The sequence below is a fragment of the Brassica oleracea genome, chromosome C9 (genome assembly GCF_000695525.1).
Source record: "Brassica oleracea var. oleracea cultivar TO1000 chromosome C9, BOL, whole genome shotgun sequence".
Taxonomy (NCBI): Eukaryota; Viridiplantae; Streptophyta; class Magnoliopsida; order Brassicales; family Brassicaceae; genus Brassica; species Brassica oleracea.
Window position 1 is genome coordinate 4,200,403 of NC_027756.1, and position 22,047 is coordinate 4,222,449.

Sequence of the window (22,047 nt, forward strand, 5' to 3'; positions counted from 1 at the left end):
TTATATGAAAACAATACTGTTCATTTTTTTCAAGAATGTGTTCGATGAAAAAAATAAGGTTTTTATGTCATAATTTGTTTAATGTCCAATCTGATCAACCCATGATGTATTAATTATATTTTTGTTCCATTATTTATAATAGAAATTGATCCGATCCATCGGAAATAAATTATATAATAACAACAAAAAATATTTTATATATATAAATAAAATGATCAAATATATAAAAGAAACTATCGATAATATATACAAATAAATTCACCATGCGCAAGGCGCAGGTCTTATCCTAGTTATATATTACTAGGCCCGGCCCGGGCTACGCCCGGGATTTTTCTATTATATTTATTTTTAATTCTATCATTTTACGTTATTTCAATATTATGTATATATATATATTTATTTTTAAAATCAAAATTACTATTTTTTTAAAAAAATTGACTTTTTATTTTGCTAATTTATGGTCGAGCAGATTTGAAATTTTTACTACTCAAAATTTGTTACTTTATTATTATAAATTATATACCACGTGATGAACACACATATTAAATTGATTTAAGATTAGTTTAATCTGAATATATTTATTACCGCACTTATTTAAGTTTAGGTAAAATAAATTTTAAAAGAACAATCATTTTATTTTTTTGTTAAACTTTTTTTGGCTTGAGACCCATTAAATTTATAACTTTTAAAGGTACTAGTGGTTTTCTCGGGCTAAGCCCGGGTTTTTTATATAATTTTTTTGTTTAATTTAATCTATTATATTACTATATGAATATATATAATACATATCTATCAATTTTTACAAAATATAATTTATAAAATGAATTTAAAATTATTAGAGTGCAAACGCTAATAATATTGAAAATAGATATTATATGACTTAATAACTATATGTTGCTGATTTATTGTTCTTATAAGTTTTATTAATGCTTTAGATGTAATTTTCAATTAATTTTGTTTTCTTATTTTGATATTTTATATTGTTTACAATTTACTATTTCAATAAAATTAAATATTGTTTTGGTTCGATAAAGTAAACTTTGAACTTTGTTAATTTATGGCATTTCATTCTCTAAACGAAATAAGATGTAAATATATATATATTGTATTTTTACTTGTCGTCACTTTTTTGTTGTGAAAATAAAAAAATGATTTAATAGATACTAAAATTAAATCACTGAAATTAATGTATGATGTTTCAATTTTTGATTATCAGTAAAAGAATATAATTTATTTGAAAATGTATTTTTTATTTTTAAAAGTGTAAGTTTTTTTTTGAGCTTTTCTATATTTTGCTCTTTTGAGATTTTCTATATTTTGCTTTTTTGAGCTTTTTTGAGTTTTTTTTTTTTTTTTTTTTTTAAATTTTTTTTTTAGGGAGGGGTCAAAGGCACACCCAAGTATCGAATGGGTAGTGCCCCTTGCTTAATCCCCAAGCGCTCTGCCATTTCCTGACATCTAGCCGAACATCCTCCATCCAACAACAACCCAGTCTTCTCCTTATTAATTCTTAATCCCGAGACAGCTTTGAACTCCTCCAAAATACTCATAATCCCGGCTAGAGACTCTTCAGACCCATCAAAAAAGATTAGGACATCATCTGCAAAACTGAGATGGGTGATAAGAGGATCTTCACAAGATGGATGAGGTCTGAAGACCTGATCCACAGCCCCTTTATCCAGCATCTTATATAGCACATCCATAGCCATTACAAATAGTAATGAAGAGATTGGATCTCCCTGCCGCAAGCCTTTCTTCCCTTCAAAATGACCATTTAATTCTCCATTAACAATCACAGAGTACGTTGGCGTTGATATACATTCCTTTATCCATCCAATGAACTGCTCTGGCATGTCAAACGATTTAAGCAAATTAATCACAAACTCCCAATGAAGGTTATCATATGCTTTCGTCAAATCAATTTTCAAGCATCCTCTTCTCGTCTCACCTTCTTTGTGGAAATCGGTTACCAACTCTGAAGCTAACAGGACGTTTTCACATAAGAGTCTCTTCTGAATAAAACCCACTTGGTTTCTTTGGACAATGCCATCAACCACTAGCTGGAGCTTTTTCTTGATTGCCCTTGCTATAACCTTATAGATTGTGGAACACAAAGCAATGGGCCTAAACAAATTCAGCTTATCAGCCCCAACTACCTTTGGAATTAAGGATATGGCTGTTTCATTAAAGCCTCTAAACATCCTACCGCCCCTGAAAAACTCTTGTGCCGCTTGCACCAAGTCACTCCCAACTACACTCCAGGACTCCCAGAAGAACTCCGCTGGGAAACCATCTGGCCCAGGAGCCTTACTCTTCGGCATAGAGAAAAAAATCTCCTTAATCTCTTCTTCTGAAGGAATCGTGATCAAGGCCTCCTTAATCCCATCTGTACATCTAAATACCACTAACCCACTAAGCTCCTCCACTGACATGGGAACTACATCTCCATTCACAGTCCCAAGTAGGTTCTGAAAATATGACACCACCATATCCTTTATCTGAGCTCTGTTGAAAATTTTGATTCCATGCGCATCAACAAGATATCTTATCGCATTTCTTGCTTGATGAGCTATCACCGAGTTGAAGTAGAACTTGGTGTTTGCATCTACGTCTTTAAGCCACCTGACTCGTGATTTTCTAATGAAGAAAATGTTCTGTGCAGCCTCAAAAAACTTCCATTTCTTCCTAGCCACAAACTCTTCCCGAAATAGCAAATCCGTGGGCGCAGTCATAAGACGCTCTTGTACACTTTTCAGATTCATCAAAGCTTCTTTGGCTCTCTGCTGAATATTTGTAAAACCCACTCTATTAATCTCCCTGCAAGCCTTTTTCACCGCTTTCAACTTTTGCTTCAAAGAGAACAGCTTTGACCCTATTAAAATATTTTCATTCCATGCTGCTTGAATATCTCCCAGATATCTTGGATGAGAAGATAAAAAGGAGAAGTATTTGAAGCTCGTTTTCCTTATCTCAGGCGACACCTCAAAATCTACTACACAAGGAGCATGATCTGAATCCCCTGGCTCTTCAAAAACTGCTACAACATCCGGAAACCTGTTTCTCCAAGAATCATTACCCAATGCTCTATCAAGCTTCCTCAAAATAGGATCTTCTGGCCTTCCATTAGACCAAGAAAAGAACACTCCTCTAGTTTCCAGATCATCCAATCCACACTCTAGTAGACACTCCTGTAGTTCCCCCATTCCACTCACAGGAAGCAGATAAGATGCAATCGAGAAATGCTCTGATGCAGCTCTAATCTGATTAAAATCTCCCAAAACAATTAAAGGAACCTCCTTAACTAACCTCATTTCTGAAACCCTTACCAAGTCCTCCCAAAGTCTCCTTCTCTGAAATTCAGTATTATACCCATAAAAAAATATCGCAGCATACGATAAACCTGTCTCTGGTTCATATACCCCACACACCACCATCTGCTCTGATTTGCTGTAAACCATGACCGACACCGATGGCTCCCAAACCACCCAAATGCGGCCTCCTTCTGAACCCGCGTAATTAGTAACACACCTCCAGCCTGAAACTACTGCTTCACGAATTGCAGCAGCATTTTCCTCCCTAACATGCGTTTCGAGGAAAGCTCCAACTTTAAAACGACCATTCTGAACCCAATCCTTAACAACTCTTTGACGATCTGTGTTATTTAATCCCCTTACATTCCAGCTAAATATCTTCATAATCTTAAACTGTAGGGATAAACCGCAAATTTCAAAATCAGAGGTTTTGTTTCCTCCCCGAGGTACCACCTCGGTTCAGAGACAATGGAATCTTTTGCTTTAACAGCCGACCTCCTGAAGCATTCCAAGCAGCCCTCTGTTCTCTTATTTTCTGAGCACGTCTTGCCGCTTTTGGCTTCAACCAAATGCATTCCTCCTGCGGGGGGTCCGAATAAGTATACTCCTCTTCCTTGCTACCGAAATCATTTTTACATTCTGCCTTCTTTCCCGAATCTCTCGCTCTCTCCTGTCTCAAAAGAGTTACTTCCGCTGCTTTCGAGACCTCAACTATCTCTCCCTCTTCCCCTTCACTATAAGAAGAAAAGATACGGTGTGAAGGTAACGCTGAGAGGCTTCTACGTCTTTCCCTGGCTCTGGACCTCGACCTGGCTCGTTTTTGAGTACTTGGAGAAGGACCAGCGGATTGCACATGAGTAGCTTCACTGTCTTGTGCCAACGTCGTGTTCGCAAAGTCCATCTGAGCACTCACGGCCGAGACCGAAACTGAAGGTGGAGCCATAGCCACTTTAACCTTCTCTTGTTCCTTCTCCTGAGTTTGAAGCTGCGGTTTTCTCTTCATTGGGGGTTTAGGACAACGATTCATCAGATGCCCAAACTTCCCACAGTTGCAGCACTTGGGAGGAATCTTTGGGTACTCGATCTTGATTCTAACCGAATTTTTCTCTGAGTCTCTCACCTCAACAACATTCGGGAGAGTCACCGATAAGTCAATCTCTACTTTAACTTTGGTGTCGCCAAAATGATAGGGATCCAACCTTGACTTCTCCGTATGAAGCGGTTCTCCAACAGCACTTGCAACAACACTTATACCATCTAGGGAGTATAACTGAGGCGGAACATTCTTGAGGATCACCCAAGTTGGAGCGAACTTCAGCTCCAAATCTTGCAGAGACCCCTCTACAGACCAAGGGAAGACAGAAACTGCACAATGGTCGACTTGCCAGTAGCCTACCTGCAATACCCACTCTCTCGACTGCACGTTTGGGACGAAAATCAAGCATGAAGTTTCTGAAACCATCCTTACGGTAATATCCCCAAATTTACCCCACACCGGGTTCAGATCTGCGAAGATCTTGCCTGGAGGAGGGCAAGTTCCGTGGAAATGAGCCACAATATGGTCTTTCCAAAGCTCAGCGGTCTTGAGAAGGACAGAGGCAGGAGCCTGAACCACCGGCGTACCGTCTACCAAAAAGGTAGGGTTCGAGATTTTCCTTAGATTTCTCAGAGAGGACTTGAGTCTTTGGGCGTAGGAAGGAGCCGAGGCTGACGGGAGCGAGGGTTGATCTGAGGAAGACTGCAGCTTTGCATCGAGGACCGAGTTTGACACGCGAATTTCTGACGAGGAGAAAGATTTTCTTTTGGGATCCGCCGTAGGTGGTTCACCAGAAGGGGAAATCGATTTTGGATTCATGGAGCCGACGACAGGATTTTTCGACCACCGACGTGAGGTCAGTGAGCGGCGCGACTATGAGGCGATAATCTGCCACTTGCGTTAACACAATTACCCGCTTTTTTGAGCTTTTCTTCATTATGATTTAATTATAAAGTACTAATTCGATTATTCGTAAAGCATTGTTTCACATAGGCAAATATTAGACAAAACAATATCATCAGTCATCAGAAATAGGCTTGTCTCTAGTGTTGCGTTCGTCGTAAACAAACCAAATCAACATGTACTCGAGAGAGAGTTGAGATGCTCTTCTTTTATAAAGTATGCTACGCTCTTTATATATACTCTCTTTTTTTTTTTTTTTATCTCATAGCGATCCTTCAAATTTCATATTATATTATACCATGATGTCTCATAATTCCCTACAAAATGGTAACAAAGACTGGATCATAGATACATTTGTATAATTTGTGTGCCTAAAAGAAAATATTAACTACACACCAACAAAAAGGTGCCTTGGGGTGATTTAATAAGCTGACATTTGTATCCACTATATTTAGATTTCATTTTTTATATCTTTAGGTGAAGAAATTGCCACAAAGCATGGGATCTTAATGCGTATGGAGCATCCATTTCATTTAATATATGTAAATACCGTAATAGTTGCTCAAATTAAGGATTGCATGACATGCAGTGCATGTTAGTAATAAAGCAACCCTGTATTTACCAAAATAATTTTTATTGCAAAGAAAACTAATAAATTCTGCACAATGTGGTAAAACGAACCTTGTCACGAAATAAATCTTAAAATTTGGATAGGAAAACAATGATACCTTCTCACCAGTCTCCTCGTGATGCGCTTTTGGAATCGCCTTCCTCTCCATCTCTCTTGTACTGCATAAGTTAAAGATAAAGAAGAAGCGCAGAATCTTGAAACTACTAATACATATAGGGACTACACATACATGTAAAGAAAATAATATAAGTTTTGTTAAGTTACTCACGTAGGTGTTATGTGTATGATAGGTGGGACTACGACTTATAGTATCTTTGGTGGTAGTCGGTGTAGAAGAATTTTTTTCTTGGCCTCCATAGTAAATGGAAGAGCTTAACTTGCATGGTGGTTCTGCTTCTTCATTATGGCAACTGTTTTTCTCCTTTTTGTGGGCAATAAGTCATGTCTAAACGTGGGACACATAAGAAAAAAGTATTTTCCTTACCTCCAACTACTTTGGGGTTGATGCTAGTGAACAAAACAGCTGGCTCAGAGCCGTAGCTTTCAAATTAGTTACGAAAGGCGCAAGCTAAGCCGTCAAACAGACAAACACACACATTTACATCCATGTAAGGTGCAATAGCAGCGTCATGGAACCCAATTTGCTAAGTTCCCGAATGTTAAGAGTAGAAATGAGATGTACCTGCTAAACTTCTCTGATGGTGCAGGCTCGGATGAAGATGGTAAGGCAAAGACAACCCCAAACAGCTTCATGTCAGAAAGATTCATTACTACTGAAACTGCTCCATCGCCAGATATCATCAAGTCAATCTGCACCAAGAAATCAAGTTGTGTAACGCTAAACCTCTAACAATAAAGATTGCAGCGAAATCAGCTATATCCAGCAAGCACGAAGATCAGATACATACTTCATTGCCAATCCCCTCTTTGCCAAGAGCTACCCTCACTTCCTCACTTGAAGCAGCTTGTTTCAGTTCTTCATCCAGAATAAAACCAAATCTAGCACATGTTATGGCAGTAGAATAATCACAGAACCCAAATAAAAGATCTGAAATGGACATTGTTATGATAATAATGAAAAAAAAGCAGTACCAAAGCGAATAGCAAGGATTCGCAAAGGATCATTCAGATAAGGACCGTACACATATAAGCCTTGACAGTACTTATCAAAAGCTTCCTCGATGCCAATGAGATCTCATTGTTGTGATCTCTCCATGTGAGCAAAAGTCCACATGAAGCCGTTACAGAGAGATTGTTGGAGTTGAAGCTTGACAACGATCTTACTTAGGGATTAACACATTTCCTCATGAGTACCACCTAAAAATTTGGGATTTGAGGTGCAAAACCGAAAGGAATCCACAAAAAAAAATTATAACAACCAGAGTTGCGATCTAACTATTCCACAAAGATCACACCTTTCGATTAAATAAAAGTAGAATAAGCTCAACACCTAAGATGTCCACATCAGATTAAATAATCCCAACCTCTTGCGTTGGAGCTGGCTGTGGCCAACAATTGTCCATCTTGCGTGAGAGAGAATCAAGCTATCCTGGAATAGTGAGCCATGATGAACTTGGTCCGCTAAGAGGCGTAGAGCTTGATCCGAACTTTGTCAAACATTGACATACCATATGATACCAATACCATAGAACCAACACCCTGAGAGAGACGGCACACAGCTTAGGGTTTGCCGTTTGCGATGGGCTCAATCCGATGCATCAACTTGCGGTCCATGAACGTCGGACCTGAAGGAGAATTCGCCGATACATCGGCTTTGGTGATCGTCCCGAATCATGCATGATCTACCGCCTAAAAAGGCCAGTATATTGCATATGAAAAGAATTTCCATGACGGTGACCTCACCCCCACGATCCAAATCATGATGGAAAAATCTAGAAAAGTCAATATACAACCAAGTTTGATAGAAATCAAATTCCGATTAAGAGTTTTATAAATAAAATCAGAATGAGAAAAGCTAAGAGAATCCATAAATGAGAGTAAAGGGAGAAACGAAGTGGAAGATGTATTGATTGATCGTGGATTAGATCATGAAACGGAAACGAAGAAGAGGAAGAGCAAAGGGTTTCACGAATCGATCTAGCAAATTAGGGTTTGGAGAAATGAGGAAGGCAAGGTCAAGTCAGCGAGTATCAGGTAAGGGCTTCGACTTTTTATGGGGAGGAGACATGCTATGGGAAGAGGAAGCTTTTGAGAGACTGAAGAAAGAGTAAATTTTGAAATGATATGGCACTAAAATGTATTTTGATTGGTGGATTATTTAATCTGATGTGGACATCTTAGGTGTTGAGCTTATTCTACTTTTAGTATTATGATGAAATGTGTTAATCCCTAAGTAAGATCGTTGTCAAGCTTAACACCTAAAAGTAGAATAAGCTCAACACCTAAGATGTCCACATCAGATTAAATAATCCACCAATCAAAATACATTTTAGTGCCATATCATTTTAGTGACCTGGATCCTAGGTGGCAGCACAGGAGAGAGACAAACATTTTTTTTATATATATAGATATAACACACAAATGTTAAAATAATTTGTATAGGAGCATATATATGTTGACCACTGATCCAACAACATGTATGTATGCGCTACAAATAACCTAAAAAAGTTAACCTAAAAAAGTTAACCTAAAAATTAACTTTAAAACCTTTATAATCTTGTAAATTTTAGATCCGGTTTTGGTGACGAGCAGGAGTTCCCTAGGCGGAGCTGATACCTAGTTCGGGTTCCCAAGAGTATGAAGCCTTGATTGGTAGATCATTAGCATTAGCATTATAATATCAAAAATCATAATATTATAATAAATATAAAAATTATATTTAGAAAGTTATAGGTTTAAATTTTTAAAAATTATCGAAAATATTTTTATTTTAAATTTTATAATATTTATTAAAATATAATAGATATATTTTTAATATTTTTATAATTAAAATTTAAAATTTTTATTTTTATTTTTGTATTTATATTGTTTAAAAAAAATTTATCCTCCCGCAAACGCCGACCGCAAACGCTAACTGGAACCAGCATTTGAATTTATGAGGTTTAGAGCAGTTTGAGTGATTGTTACAAAACATCAACAGCCGCTACCAACCGCAAATGCGTTTGCTGGTGGTAGCGGAGAAACCAATCATTAGTTCATTACCCTTAATACACATTTATTGATTAACTTCTAATTAATAAACAGCAAAGCTTGGATAATGAAGAAGAAGATCTATCTCACAATAACTTGCAAAGCTTGCACGGGAAGGAAAGAGAAAAGAGGAAGATCTACATGGAAATCACAGAGTAAAAAGCGAGACTCGAGAGTGCTCATTTACATGCCTGAAATGCCATGGATACTCCATATTACAAGTAAATTTAAATAGGATGGGAGTGTCAACAGTAAAACCTTTGTTGGGTTATATACGTAGTAATAAGTTATATGAGCTTGCAACCTAAAATTAATTGGCCGTACATAATGCATATCCGTTATATACTAATTAGGATCCCTTTTAACTTTTTTGTGAAACTTTGATCTTAATATTTTCACTTGAAATAATGATTTGTTGACCATTAATCTCACAATATTTGGAATAGATCAATGATATAATTTTGGATGGATCGATTATGGATCGATTGAATAGCATAAATCCGCTTTGATACCATAGTAAATTAGATGAGTTTATAAGCTAAAATAAATTGGGGATAAATGAATTAGCTCATCTCCCTTATATATCATGTATGATATTTTTGCACCTTTTGATGCGGGAATTTGTCCACAATATGCCCTTTGATATGATGGTTCTTTGACCTCAATCTCAGAATATATGGACATGGATACATTTTTGCATCATATTAATTTTTGATCAGGTTGAACTGCATAGATCGGGTTTTGACACCATATTAAATTAGATAAGCCACAAATCTACAAAATATTAGTAATTGATGGATTGACTCATATCCACTATATATTACTCCCTCTTTTTTATATTATAAGTAGTTTAAGTAAAAAAAAATGTTTCAAAACATAAATATTTTTCATAATTTTAGGTAAGTTTTACTTTTATTGGGTATAGTGTGACCAATCAAATAATATATACTTATTTTTGATTGGTTTAATTGCATCTAATTTATATATCAAATGCTGTATTATTTCCAAACTTCCGATGTAGACGTCAAATAATATGTTTTAAGTTATTTTAGTAAGTGTTGTTTAGTAGGTATTAGTATAGTAATACTTCTTCTTTCAAAAAAAAAAGTATAGTAATTCTTCAATGAATTAGTGCTAATTTGATAATTTTAAAGATAAAATCTGCAAACAAATTTATGAAAATCTACTTAGATCATGTAATATTGTATTTATTATATTTATGATTTGGGGTCCTTGCTAAGAAGGGTAGTAAATATTTAAATATACAATATATGATTCCTTTTAATAGATATAATGAATTGGAATAAATATATTAGTAAAATCTTATTGCTGTAATATAAAATAATTCCACCAAGATATTGAACCTATACATTAATGAGTAATAAACAAAATTAAATTCAATTAACATGAAATTTTGTAGACATCATTGTATCAAATTTATAAATAGAGATGTAAGTCCATTTTATGACATATTCATTCTTAGTTTCATATACAGAAGAAAAACAGAAAACAAAACATATAGAAAAATGGGTGAAATTTTGAACGTGGTATGCATAATGATGATGATCATAGCGGTGTTTGTTATTGGAGGTGAAGCAAAATCGGAGGCAGAATGCAATGTCATTTGCCGTCCTCACTGCAAACCTTCATCATCAGCAGGAGAATGTTCTGACTGTCACAAAGATTGTAACCAATCTCCACCATCTGTGAGGACAAAGATTCTGAAGATTCAAAACAGCAACAAACAATATGATTTACATAACTAATCTATAACATATGCAATTATTATATTGATGAAGATTTAATCCAGATGTATTATTTCAAAATTTCTGTATTTTATCCTTATAAATAAGATTATAATTTTTATTACTCATGATCAAGTGAACTTCATTTTGGTGAAACATAATTAACTTAAAATACATAAACATACTATTTTGCGAGGATAAAATTAGTTAAATAAATTTATTCATATATACTTTTCACTACAAAACATTATAGTTAGGGCATCTCCAACCCTACTCCAAAACCCACTCCAAACTCCATTTTGCAGTAAAATAATCTCTAACCCCACTCCAAAAGCCACTCCAAAATGGAGTAATAGATATGATTACTCCAAATATGGAGTAAACCAACTCATTACTCCAAAATGGAGTTGAACTTTTTTATTTATAAAATGGTCCTCCATATTTAAATATTTTTGTTTTTAATAAAATATTATTATAAATAAATATATCAATATTATTTCACTATATATATTATAAAAATTACTGCTAATATTTCTTAATTATATAAATATCCATCTAGTGAACTATTTTATGCAACAAAATATATATAATATGAAACATCGAGTCGATTCCTCAAGTCAACGGGAATACGGGATGAAGACACGCAGGTTGAGAGCTGTGCCTCTCGGACCGCATACACCATCCTAAGATTTAGGCCCAAACCCGCGAGACACACATGTTACAAACAAAGCCCATCAGACACCAGTGTGTAAATGAAACGGTGAGTTTTGATCGACTGGACACGTGCTGGCTCTTGGAAGCCTGATTTTCTGACCTGGATCCTAGGTGGCAGCACAGGAGAGAGACAAACATTTTTTTAATAAGATATCTAACCGTTAACTTAACTTTAAGAAAACTTATATTCTTTTCTTTACAAACAATTAACTTCATACAAGCACTAGTATTCAAAGCACTTCGTTTCATAGACATAAATGATCACGTCGCATGTAAATTTTAGATTCGGTTTTGGTGACGAGCAGGAGTTCCCTAGGCGGAGCTGATACCTGGTTCGGGTTCCCAAGAGTATGAGGCCTTGATTGGTAAATCATTAGCGTTAGCATTATAATATCAAAAATCATAATATTATAATAAATATAAAAATTATATTTAGAAAGTTATAGGTTTAAATTTTTAAAAATTATCGAAAATATTTTTATTTTAAATTTTATAATATTTATTAAAATATAATAGATATATTTTTAATATTTTTATAATTAAAATTTAAAATTTTTATTTTTATTTTTGTATTTATATTGTTTAAAAAAAATTTATCCTCCCGCAACCGCCGACCGAAAACGCTAACTGGAACCAGCTTTTGAATTTATGAGGTTTAGACCGGTTTGAGTGATTGTTGCAAAACGTCAACAGCCACTACCAACCGCAAATGCGTTTGCGGGTGGTAGCGGAGAAACAAATCATTACCCTTAATACACATTTATTGATTAACTTTTAATTAATAAACTGCAAAGCTTGGATAATGAAGAAGAAGATCTATCTCACAATAACTTGCAAAGCTTGCACGGGAAGGAAAGAGAAAAGAGGAAGATCTACATGGAAATCACAGAGTAAAAAGCGAGACTCGAGAGTGCTCATTTACATGCCTGAAATGCCATGGATACTCCATATTACAAGTAAATTTAAATAGGATGGGAGTGTCAACAGTAAAACCTTTGTTGGGTTATATACGTAGTAATAAGTTATATGAGCTTGCAACCTAAAATTAATTGGCCGTACATAATGCATATCCATTTATATACTAATTAGGATCCCTTTTAACTTTTTTTTGTGAAACTTTGATCATAATATTTTCACTCGAAATAATGATTTGTTGACCATTAATCTCATAATATTTGGAATAGATCAATGATATAATTTTGGAATGGATCGATTATAGATCGATTTAATAGCATAAATCCGCTTTGATACCATAGTAAATTAGATGAGTTTACAAGCTAAAATAAATTGGAGATAAATGAATTAGCTCATCTCCCTTATATATCATGTATGATATTTTTGCACTTTTTGATGCGGAAATTTGTCCACAATATGCCCTTTAATATGATGGTTCTTTGACCTCAATCTCAGAATATATGGACATGGACGCATTTTTGCATCATATTAATTTTCGATCAGGTTGAACTGCATAGATCGGGTTTTGACACCATATTAAATTAGATAATCCTCAAATCTACAAGATATTAGTAATTGATGGATGGAATCATATCCACTATATATTACTCTCTCTGTTTTATATTATAAGTAGTTTAAGTAAAAAAATGTTTCAAAACATAAGTAGTTTTCATAATTTTAGGTAAGTTTTACTCTTATTGGGTTATTGGGTATAGTGTGACCAATCAAATAATATATACTTATTTTTGATTGATTTAATTGCATCTAATTTATATATCAAATGCTGTATTTTGAAAAAAATAATAATTTCTTTTAATATTTGTGCATTCAACTAAAACTAATTACATAAAAAGACAAAGGAAGTAGTTAAGATCTTTTCCAATCTTCCGATGTAGACATCAAATAATATGTTTTAAGTTATTCTAGTAAGTGTTGTTTAGTAGGTATTAGTATAGTAATACTTCTTCTTTTAAAAAAAAGTATAGTAATACTTCAATGAATTAGTGCTAATTTGATAATTTTAAAGATAAAATCTGCAAACAAATTTCAGAAAATCTACTTAGATCATGTTATATTGTATTTATTGTATTTATGATTTGGTTTCCTTGCTAAGAAGGGTAGCAAATATTTAATATACAAAATATGATTCCTTTTAATAGATATAAAGAATTGGAATAAATATATTAGTAAAATCTTATTGCTGTAATATAAAATAATTCCACCAAGATATTGAACCTATACATTAATGAGTAATAAACAAAATTAAATTCTATTAACTGCAAATTTTGTAGACATCATTGTATCAAATTTATAAATAGAGATGTAAGTCCATTTTATGACATATTCATTCTTAGTTTCATATACAGAAGAAAAACAGAAAACAAAACATATAGAAATATGGGTAAAATTTTGAACGTGGTATGCATAATGATGATGATCATAGCGGTGTTTGTTATTGGAGGTGAAGCAAAATCGGAGGCAGAATGCAATGTCATTTGCCGTCCTCACTGCAAACCTTCATCATCAGCAGGAGAATGTTCTGACTGTCACAAAGATTGTAACCAATCTCCACCATCTGTGAGGACAAAGATTCTGAAGATTCAAAACAGCAACAAACAATATGATTTACATAACTAATCTATAACATATGCAATGATTATATTGATGAAGATTTAATCCAGATGTATTATTTCAAAATTTCTGTATTTTATCCTTATAAATAAGATTATAATTTTTATTACTCATGATCAAGTGAGTATTTATATTGTTTAAAAAAAAATTATCCTCCCGCAACCGCCGACCGCAAACGCTAACTGGAAACAGCTTTTGAATTTATGAGGTTAAGAGCGGTTTGAGTGATTGTTGCAAAACGTCAACAGCCGCTACCAACCGCAAATGCGTTTGCGGGTGGTAGCGGAGAAACAAATCTTTACCCTTAATACACATTTATTGATTAACTTCTAATTAATAAACTGCAAAGCTTGGATAATGAAGAAGAAGATCTATCTCACAATAACTTGCAAAGCTTGCACGGGAAGGAAAGAGAAAAGAGGAAGATCTACATGGAAATCACAGAGTAAAAAGCGAGACTCGAGAGTGCTCATTTACATGCCTGAAATGCCATGGATACTCCATATTACAAGTAAATTTAAATAGGATGGGAGTGTCAACAGTAAAACCTTTGTTGGGTTATATACGTAGTAATAAGTTATATGAGCTTGCAACCTAAAATTAATTGGCCGTACAATGCATATCCATTATATACTAATTAGGATCCCTTTTAACTTTTTTTTGTGAAACTTTGATCTTAATATTTTCACTCGAAATAATGATTTGTTGATCATTAATCTCATAATATTTGGAATAGATCAATGATATAATTTTGGAATGGATCGATTATGGATCGATTGAATAGCATAAATCCGCTTTGATATCATAGTAAATTAGATGAGTTTACAAGCTAAAATAAATTGGAGATAAATGAATTAGCTCATCTCCCTTATATATCATGTATGATATTTTTGCACTTTTTGATGCGGAAATTTGTCCACAATATGCCCTTTAATATGATGGTTCTTTGACCTCAATCTCAGAATATACGGACATGGACGCATTTTTGCATCATATTAATTTTCGATCAGGTTGAACTGCATAGATCGGGTTTTGACACCATATTAAATTAGATAATCCTCAAATCTACAAGATATTAGTAATTGATGGATGGAATCATATCCACTATATATTACTCTCTCTGTTTTATATTATAAGTAGTTTAAGTAAAAAAATGTTTCAAAACATAAGTAGTTTTCATAATTTTAGGTAAGTTTTACTCTTATTGGGTTATTGGGTATAGTGTGACCAATCAAATAATATATACTTATTTTTGATTGATTTAATTGCATCTAATTTATATATCAAATGCTGTATTTTGAAAAAAATAATAATTTCTTTTAATATTTGTGCATTCAACTAAAACTAATTACATAAAAAGACAAAGGAAGTAGTTAAGATCTTTTCCAATCTTCCGATGTAGACATCAAATAATATGTTTTAAGTTATTCTAGTAAGTGTTGTTTAGTAGGTATTAGTATAGTAATACTTCTTCTTTTAAAAAAAAGTATAGTAATACTTCAATGAATTAGTGCTAATTTGATAATTTTAAAGATAAAATCTGCAAACAAATTTCTGAAAATCTACTTAGATCATGTAATATTGTATTTATTGTATTTATGATTTGGTTTCTTTGCTAAGAAGGGTAGCAAATATTTTAATATACAAAATATGATTCCTTTTAATAGATATAAAGAATTGGAATAAATATATTAGTAAAATCTTATTGCTGTAATATAAAATAATTCCACCAAGATATTGAACCTATACATTAATGAGTAATAAACAAAATTAAATTCTATTAACTGCAAATTTTGTAGACATCATTGTATCAAATTTATAAATAGAGATGTAAGTCCATTTTATGACATATTCATTCTTAGTTTCATATACAGAAGAAAAACAGAAAACAAAACATATAGAAATATGGGTAAAATTTTGAACGTGGTATGCATAATGATGATGATCATAGCGGTGTTTGTTATTGGAGGTGAAGCAAAATCGGAGGCAGAATGCAATGTCATTTGCCGTCCTCACTGCAAACCTTCATCATCAGCAGGAGAATGTTCTGACTGTCACAAAAATTGTAACCAATCTCCACCATCTGTGAGGACAAAGATTCTGAAGATTCAAAACAGCAACAAACAATATGATTTACATAACTAATCTATAACATATGCAATGATTATATTGATGAAGATTTAATCCAGATGTATTATTTCAAAATTTCTGTATTTTATTCTTATAAATAAGATTATAATTTTTATTACTCATGATCAAGTGACCTTCATTTTGATGAAACATAATTAACTTAAAATACATAAACATACTATTTTGCGAGGATAAAATTAGTTAAATAAATTTATTCATATATACTTTTCACTGCAAAACATTATAGTTAGGACATCTCCAACCCTACTCCAAAACCCAGTCCAAACTCCATTTTACAGTAAAATCATCTCTAACCCCACTCCAAAATCAACTCCAAAATAGAGTAATAGATATGATTACTCCAAATATGGAGTAAACCAACTCATTACTCCAAAATGGAGTTGAACTTTTTTATTTATGAAATGGTCCTCCATATTTAAATATTTTCGTTTTTAATAAAATATTATTATAAATAAATATATAAATATTATTTCACTATATATATTATAAAAATTACTGCTAATATTTCTTAATTATATAAATATCCATCTAGTGAACTATTTTATGCAACAAAATATATATAATATGAAACATAAAAGACCATACATATAAAAAATAAAAGATAAGCACCATATAAAAATTATATAATATAAAACATAAAAGATCATACATATGAAAATAGACTATTTTTCAAATAATATAAATGAAAGATGATATTACTAATTTTTTAATAACATAAAACATAATACTAAAAATATTTTATTTTGGAGTAGGAAATGAAGTAATACATTAGAGCAAAACTCAGCTCTATTTTGGAGTTACTCTATTTTAGAGTAGAAAATTGAGTAATATATTGGAGATGCTCTTACAACATTTGAATGAATGCATACTCTAATACGGTTGTCTACATTAATATTAAATTTTGTTTCATCAACCATATTCGTAAATGATTGCAGTACAAATTAAAAGATCTTAAAGAATGATTTTTTTTTCGTACGTGATTATATAGCTTCATTGAAAGTTCTCAGATATGGTTTTAGATTATAAGTTGTAAGATATATATATGTATGTGAAACTGAAGTTCCACATTGGTTACAGATTTTTCTTTTTAATCTTATGCACTAAATAAATTAGTTTTTTTAAACAATTATAGGGACATTCATATTGATATATGACAAATTTTAACCAGTTCTTATTGAGACTTTATAATTGACAAACATTTCTTGATTGATAATTCATTATCATTTCTGCTTTTTTTTTCATGTTAAGAATTGAACTATCAAGACTAGAGAACACATTCATCCTTCGAGCATTTTAGAAATGTTTTTGGGATGAATCTATTTAAATCGGGATAGAGTTTTGCTGAGCCAAAATATTAACCAATAGCTTCCTCTTGAAAATGTAAAGAAACAAATTAAAAACCTCAAACTCAAGAGTAATAACATGCAGTTTTGTCTGAGAGAAAGATAAAGATAAGGTCCATCTTCTAGATCAGAGAGAGATAGAGAGAGATAAATACCAGCAGCACCGCATCACTAACGGGGGTAACAATAGAACTTGCATCTGAAAAAGAACCAGTAATCACTGTGAGCGAAGCCGAGTTTTTCCACCCACGAGGAAGCAGCCTTTTCATGCCTATCTCTATCATCATGATCTGATGTCCAAGGCATGTTCCACACGTTACCAACGGCCTTGTAAGTCATTGCTCCAAATGGAGGAAACACAACTTCTTCTTCACTACTTGACTTTCCTTTCTCTTTCACCTTCTTATCATCCTCAACAAATGTTTCTGAGAAACCACAATCAAAAACTAGTTTAATCAATCAATGCTTGTTGATTTGTTATACCAAAAGCTTTTGAATAACCAACAAAATAAACTGGAAGAAAGCAAGATAACTAGAGAGAAACTAGATCGAGGCAAACACGGATATTAAGATTTCTTTATTAATGATATGAATAATAAGTTATAAACCCTTATATCCATATTTATAAGCCTTAAAATGATTTCTATTTCGACCTAGAATGGTGGCCTTTTACTACTACATCGAGATTTAAGTCATCTTTTAAGACTAACAACTTTATAACAGAAACACCAAAATTAGGTAAACACAATCATGATCCTTTAATTTTTCTCCTGGTTAAGATAATACAACTCAATCAATCTCAATAAGTCCATCTTCTCACCAAACCATTGCTAAAATATCTACCAAACTGCATATTCTATTAGTTATACAATGTGGTTGCCATATAAAAGATCACTGTATCACTACTACAGATCTAGCCTCCTTGGCTAAAGTAGCATACAGCTTAATTAACAAAAACCAAGTGCACGAATTATATGTGCAAGATGTATAGTTTTAGGGGACGTTACTTTAGTAGAGCTTATTGCAATATAAAGGTAATGTTAGTTCTCAAATGATCAAAGTACCTGGAAAGTCTGGTTTCAATTTATGGTACGTTAGAAACGCAGCAGATAACTCCTTCTTCATGCTTTTCACTGATGGAATTTGATAGATGGGGTACCTAAAGTAACCTCCAAGAACTAAGTTAATATATTTGGAGTAAGACAGCAACTATCATCAAATATAACATCATGAGAAGAAAGCAAGTTCTCTATGTTTTGGAGACTCACTAAGCAACATATTCAAGATATAATAAGTAGGCTTAAACTGAATAAGATGATTGAGAACTCAGACATACCATGCTATGGACAACCAGCTATCTGGAGAAAGATCTGAACTTGTCAGACTATGCAACCCACTGTGCTGCTCAGCCAGTTGCTCAATCTACAGAACATACATATAAGCAAAAAAATACAAGGGAACACACAAGATGCTGTGAACAAACGCAAATCAAAACACCAAGAAAGTAAGAACACTTTAGAGAGGAACAAACACAATTGAAGCAAATACCCGTTTTAGAATTTGTATAAGTGTGAATGAATAAGTTACAACAAGTTAAACATGTATTTATATATCCTCCAATCTCCGAATATTCATTTTATCTTTATGAAAACATCCATATCTACTAGACTACCAATGAATCTTTCCATTTGACTGGTGCACCAAGATTTAATTCACTCCAGAATCATAACACAAGACAAGTATACGATACCTTTGCAGTCAGTGGATGCCTCTCGTGCGGCAATTCTAGCTCGTTGTATTGAAAATAAAGGTAGCTTGAGCTATCATTTGTTCCTATCGACGAACTCCTACGTTCACAAAACGAAAAAAGAAGAAGCAGTTACTTGAAAGAACTAACACTAGCAAGTAGCAAGACATACAATATGTACTTATAACCCAGTAACCAAGAAGCAAAAATAAGACGCACAATATGCTGGGGAGAGACAAGAGAAACCTAACCTTGAAGAAGAACCACCGTCATCAGCGAAGGGTTTGATGGTGAAGATCTGCATGGCTGAGAGTGTAGGAGCATAGTACGAGGTAACATCTTCGTCGATGCCTTCCAGAGAAAGAGGAACTTCATTACCATAACAGCTAAACTCTTCATAAGCAGACCAGATATCTCCGAGGACGATGTGAGGCCTTCTCACTTCTTTTGCTTCAGCTCCTGAAGCTACCGTTGAAAAAGATGACGCTCCACTTGGCTGCACACATTGAATGGTTTAACGTTAACCGGACTGGGGAAAAACCTAATCTCTTATTTTCTTAATTAGCCCTCGTATTATTTCATTTCTTATAAATTGATACTCATAATTTTTAATCTCGAATATTGATGCTAGAGTAGAGGAGTTCAGATACGGTTCTGTCTCGATTCAAATATATCATCATATCGTCGGTTCTTCTAGCTTCTTGCAAAGCTTCGTATTAGATTTGACGAAAAGGCTACGAACGTTACCTGCGTATGATAATGAACAGGGACAAGAGGTGAAGTATGTGCGAGAAAGCTCTGGTAGTTAGAATTAACTCTTGAGGACATTTTCTTCTCACCAGAGAAGTAAATATTAGTGAACAAAAAAAAACTTTTAAGAAATGATTTCTGATTTTTACAGAGATAGATGAAAAATGGAGTAGGAGATAAAATGAAACCTCTAAATAAATATGAAACTGTGAAAGAAGGTAACAAAATAATTCAAGGGAAAAAAAACAAAATTAGTTTTAAAGATTATTATCTTTCCATATTATTCTTAATATTGACCTCTGTATTTAGTTTTATTACCATTTATTATCAGTGGACCTTATTTTTTTCTTCCTTATTTGTTTAGATTTTTCCTTTTCTATTTATTATTTAAATATAAAAACAGAATAGTTGACTATGTATAACTTCATCAAAATTCAAAATATTTACGGGTTATATATGGTTTTATATTTCTTACGAAATGGAATATAATTTCAAAAAATCACAATGAAGAAAATGATACTTCAATTCAAAAAAAAAAGAAAAAAAAATATGATACTAATTTGTAAGATATAGGAAAGAACATATTGAATAACATGTGTGGTTTTAGTTTCTAGTGCGGACTCTTACGTTACATGGTATGTGATGACATACTATGTGCTGGATTTTATTTATACTAAATGTTGACTTTTGTTTTTACGTGATTTTATGTTTAAACTTATTTGAGAACATTTTTCAAAAAAAAAATTATTTGAGAACCTCAAGAAAAAGTCTGATACTCTAGTCACATTTGTAACTTTCTGATTGGCTTCCTGTATTTTTGTGATTTACAGTTTAATTATTAATTAAATTATATTACAACAATTAATATTAAAACTATTAGACCATGATTAACCCGGGGTTTTTAGAGTGAGGTTCTTAGCGGAAGTTAAGAAACTGTTTCTTAATTTTTAACTAAAAAAGCGAAGAATCGGTTATTAAAGTCTTTATTTAAAAACTGATTCTTAGCTTTTTTTAGTAAAAAGTTAAGAAACGGTTTCTTAATTTCCGGTAAGAAACTCATCCTAAGAATCTCGGGTTAATCATGCTCTTAGGTACTCTTAGGGAAAATACTACACGTTCTGGATGCTAAAGTTTTGCCGTATTAGTCACTTTCCAGAAAAATGCTTAGGATGTGTGAGGATCTAAGTGTTATAGGAAGGTTTTGGTGTTGACTAGAGGTATTTTAGGAGTGTAAACATGTGTTTAAAGGAAGTGTGTTAATTTATTCATATACAATTAACAAATTATTATGAAATAATCTGATCTGGAAAGAACTAGAAGCCTGGAACTATCAATTCTTAATTGTCCAACAATTATCAAATAGAGTAAGAAGTAAGAACAAAGAACAATCTATTAAAAATAAAGCCATCTTGAATATGTGCACTGTTTTCTCCTTTTAAGAATTATATATGTACATCTTTTTTTCTCCTTCCCTCCCTCTAAGATACATGCGATATTATGATAGATACGACAAAGTCTACATAGTGTAGTGTTTTTTTATTTCTTTCATAGTGTTTAGTTTTTTTTTTTGTCAACATATTTTTTCATAGTGTATAGTTTATAGTATATAATTATTTGTTGATTTAATATCAACGTATTTTCTTGTAGTTAAGAAAATCTACGCGGAACTGACAAAGCATAATCAAGATTCAAGAGTGTAGTGCATAGCAAGGCCAACTCATTTACATGCCGGAAAAGCCTGGTATCCTCCGGTGACCAAATATTTCTTGTAAGCTAAGGCAAATTGTATCTCTCACCTTTATATTTCCTAATGTATATACTTTTGTTAATGTCAAATTCCATTACAACACGTCAGAAAATTTACAATTACATGAAACTATTTAATTACATATTTGAATGTGACCTGTCATGTGTCTTGATGGATCTTCTTCTCTCTTTTTTTGCTTTTATATATTTGTAATCTTTTCTTTGACCAATCAA

At 32.8% G+C, this 22,047-nt stretch overlaps 4 protein-coding genes and 1 long non-coding RNA gene across 5 annotated transcripts; 3 read left to right on the forward strand and 2 right to left on the reverse strand.

Annotated features, from left to right (window-relative positions):
• Positions 1–6,811: 6,811 nt before the first annotated feature.
• Positions 6,812–7,006, reverse strand: LOC106317777. The gene is made up of 2 exons (XR_001265229.1): positions 6,974–7,006; positions 6,812–6,880 (listed from the first exon to the last, which is right to left on the reverse strand). It is a non-coding gene; the product is annotated as an uncharacterized LOC106317777 (long non-coding RNA).
• A 3,517-nt stretch (positions 7,007–10,523) lies between these two features.
• Positions 10,524–10,805, forward strand: LOC106317746. The gene has a single exon (XM_013755516.1). The coding sequence runs from the start codon at positions 10,558–10,560 to the stop codon at positions 10,795–10,797; it is 240 nt and encodes a 79-aa protein (XP_013610970.1). The 5' UTR covers positions 10,524–10,557; the 3' UTR covers positions 10,798–10,805.
• Positions 10,806–13,808: 3,003 nt separating this feature from the next.
• Positions 13,809–14,128, forward strand: LOC106317721. The gene has a single exon (XM_013755488.1). It carries the CDS (start codon positions 13,843–13,845, stop codon positions 14,080–14,082), a length of 240 nt encoding a protein of 79 aa, XP_013610942.1. The 5' UTR covers positions 13,809–13,842; the 3' UTR covers positions 14,083–14,128.
• Positions 14,129–15,947: 1,819 nt separating this feature from the next.
• Positions 15,948–16,261, forward strand: LOC106317703. Its single transcript, XM_013755471.1, has one exon. It carries the CDS (start codon positions 15,982–15,984, stop codon positions 16,219–16,221), a length of 240 nt encoding a protein of 79 aa, XP_013610925.1. The 5' UTR covers positions 15,948–15,981; the 3' UTR covers positions 16,222–16,261.
• Positions 16,262–17,740: 1,479 nt separating this feature from the next.
• Positions 17,741–20,145, reverse strand: LOC106317702. Its single transcript, XM_013755470.1, has 6 exons — positions 20,060–20,145; positions 19,569–19,808; positions 19,321–19,417; positions 18,907–18,992; positions 18,635–18,729; positions 17,741–17,995 (listed from the first exon to the last, which is right to left on the reverse strand). Exons 1-6 carry the CDS (start codon positions 20,143–20,145, stop codon positions 17,742–17,744), a joined length of 858 nt encoding a protein of 285 aa, XP_013610924.1. The 3' UTR covers position 17,741.
• Between the last annotated feature and the right edge of the window lie 1,902 nt (positions 20,146–22,047).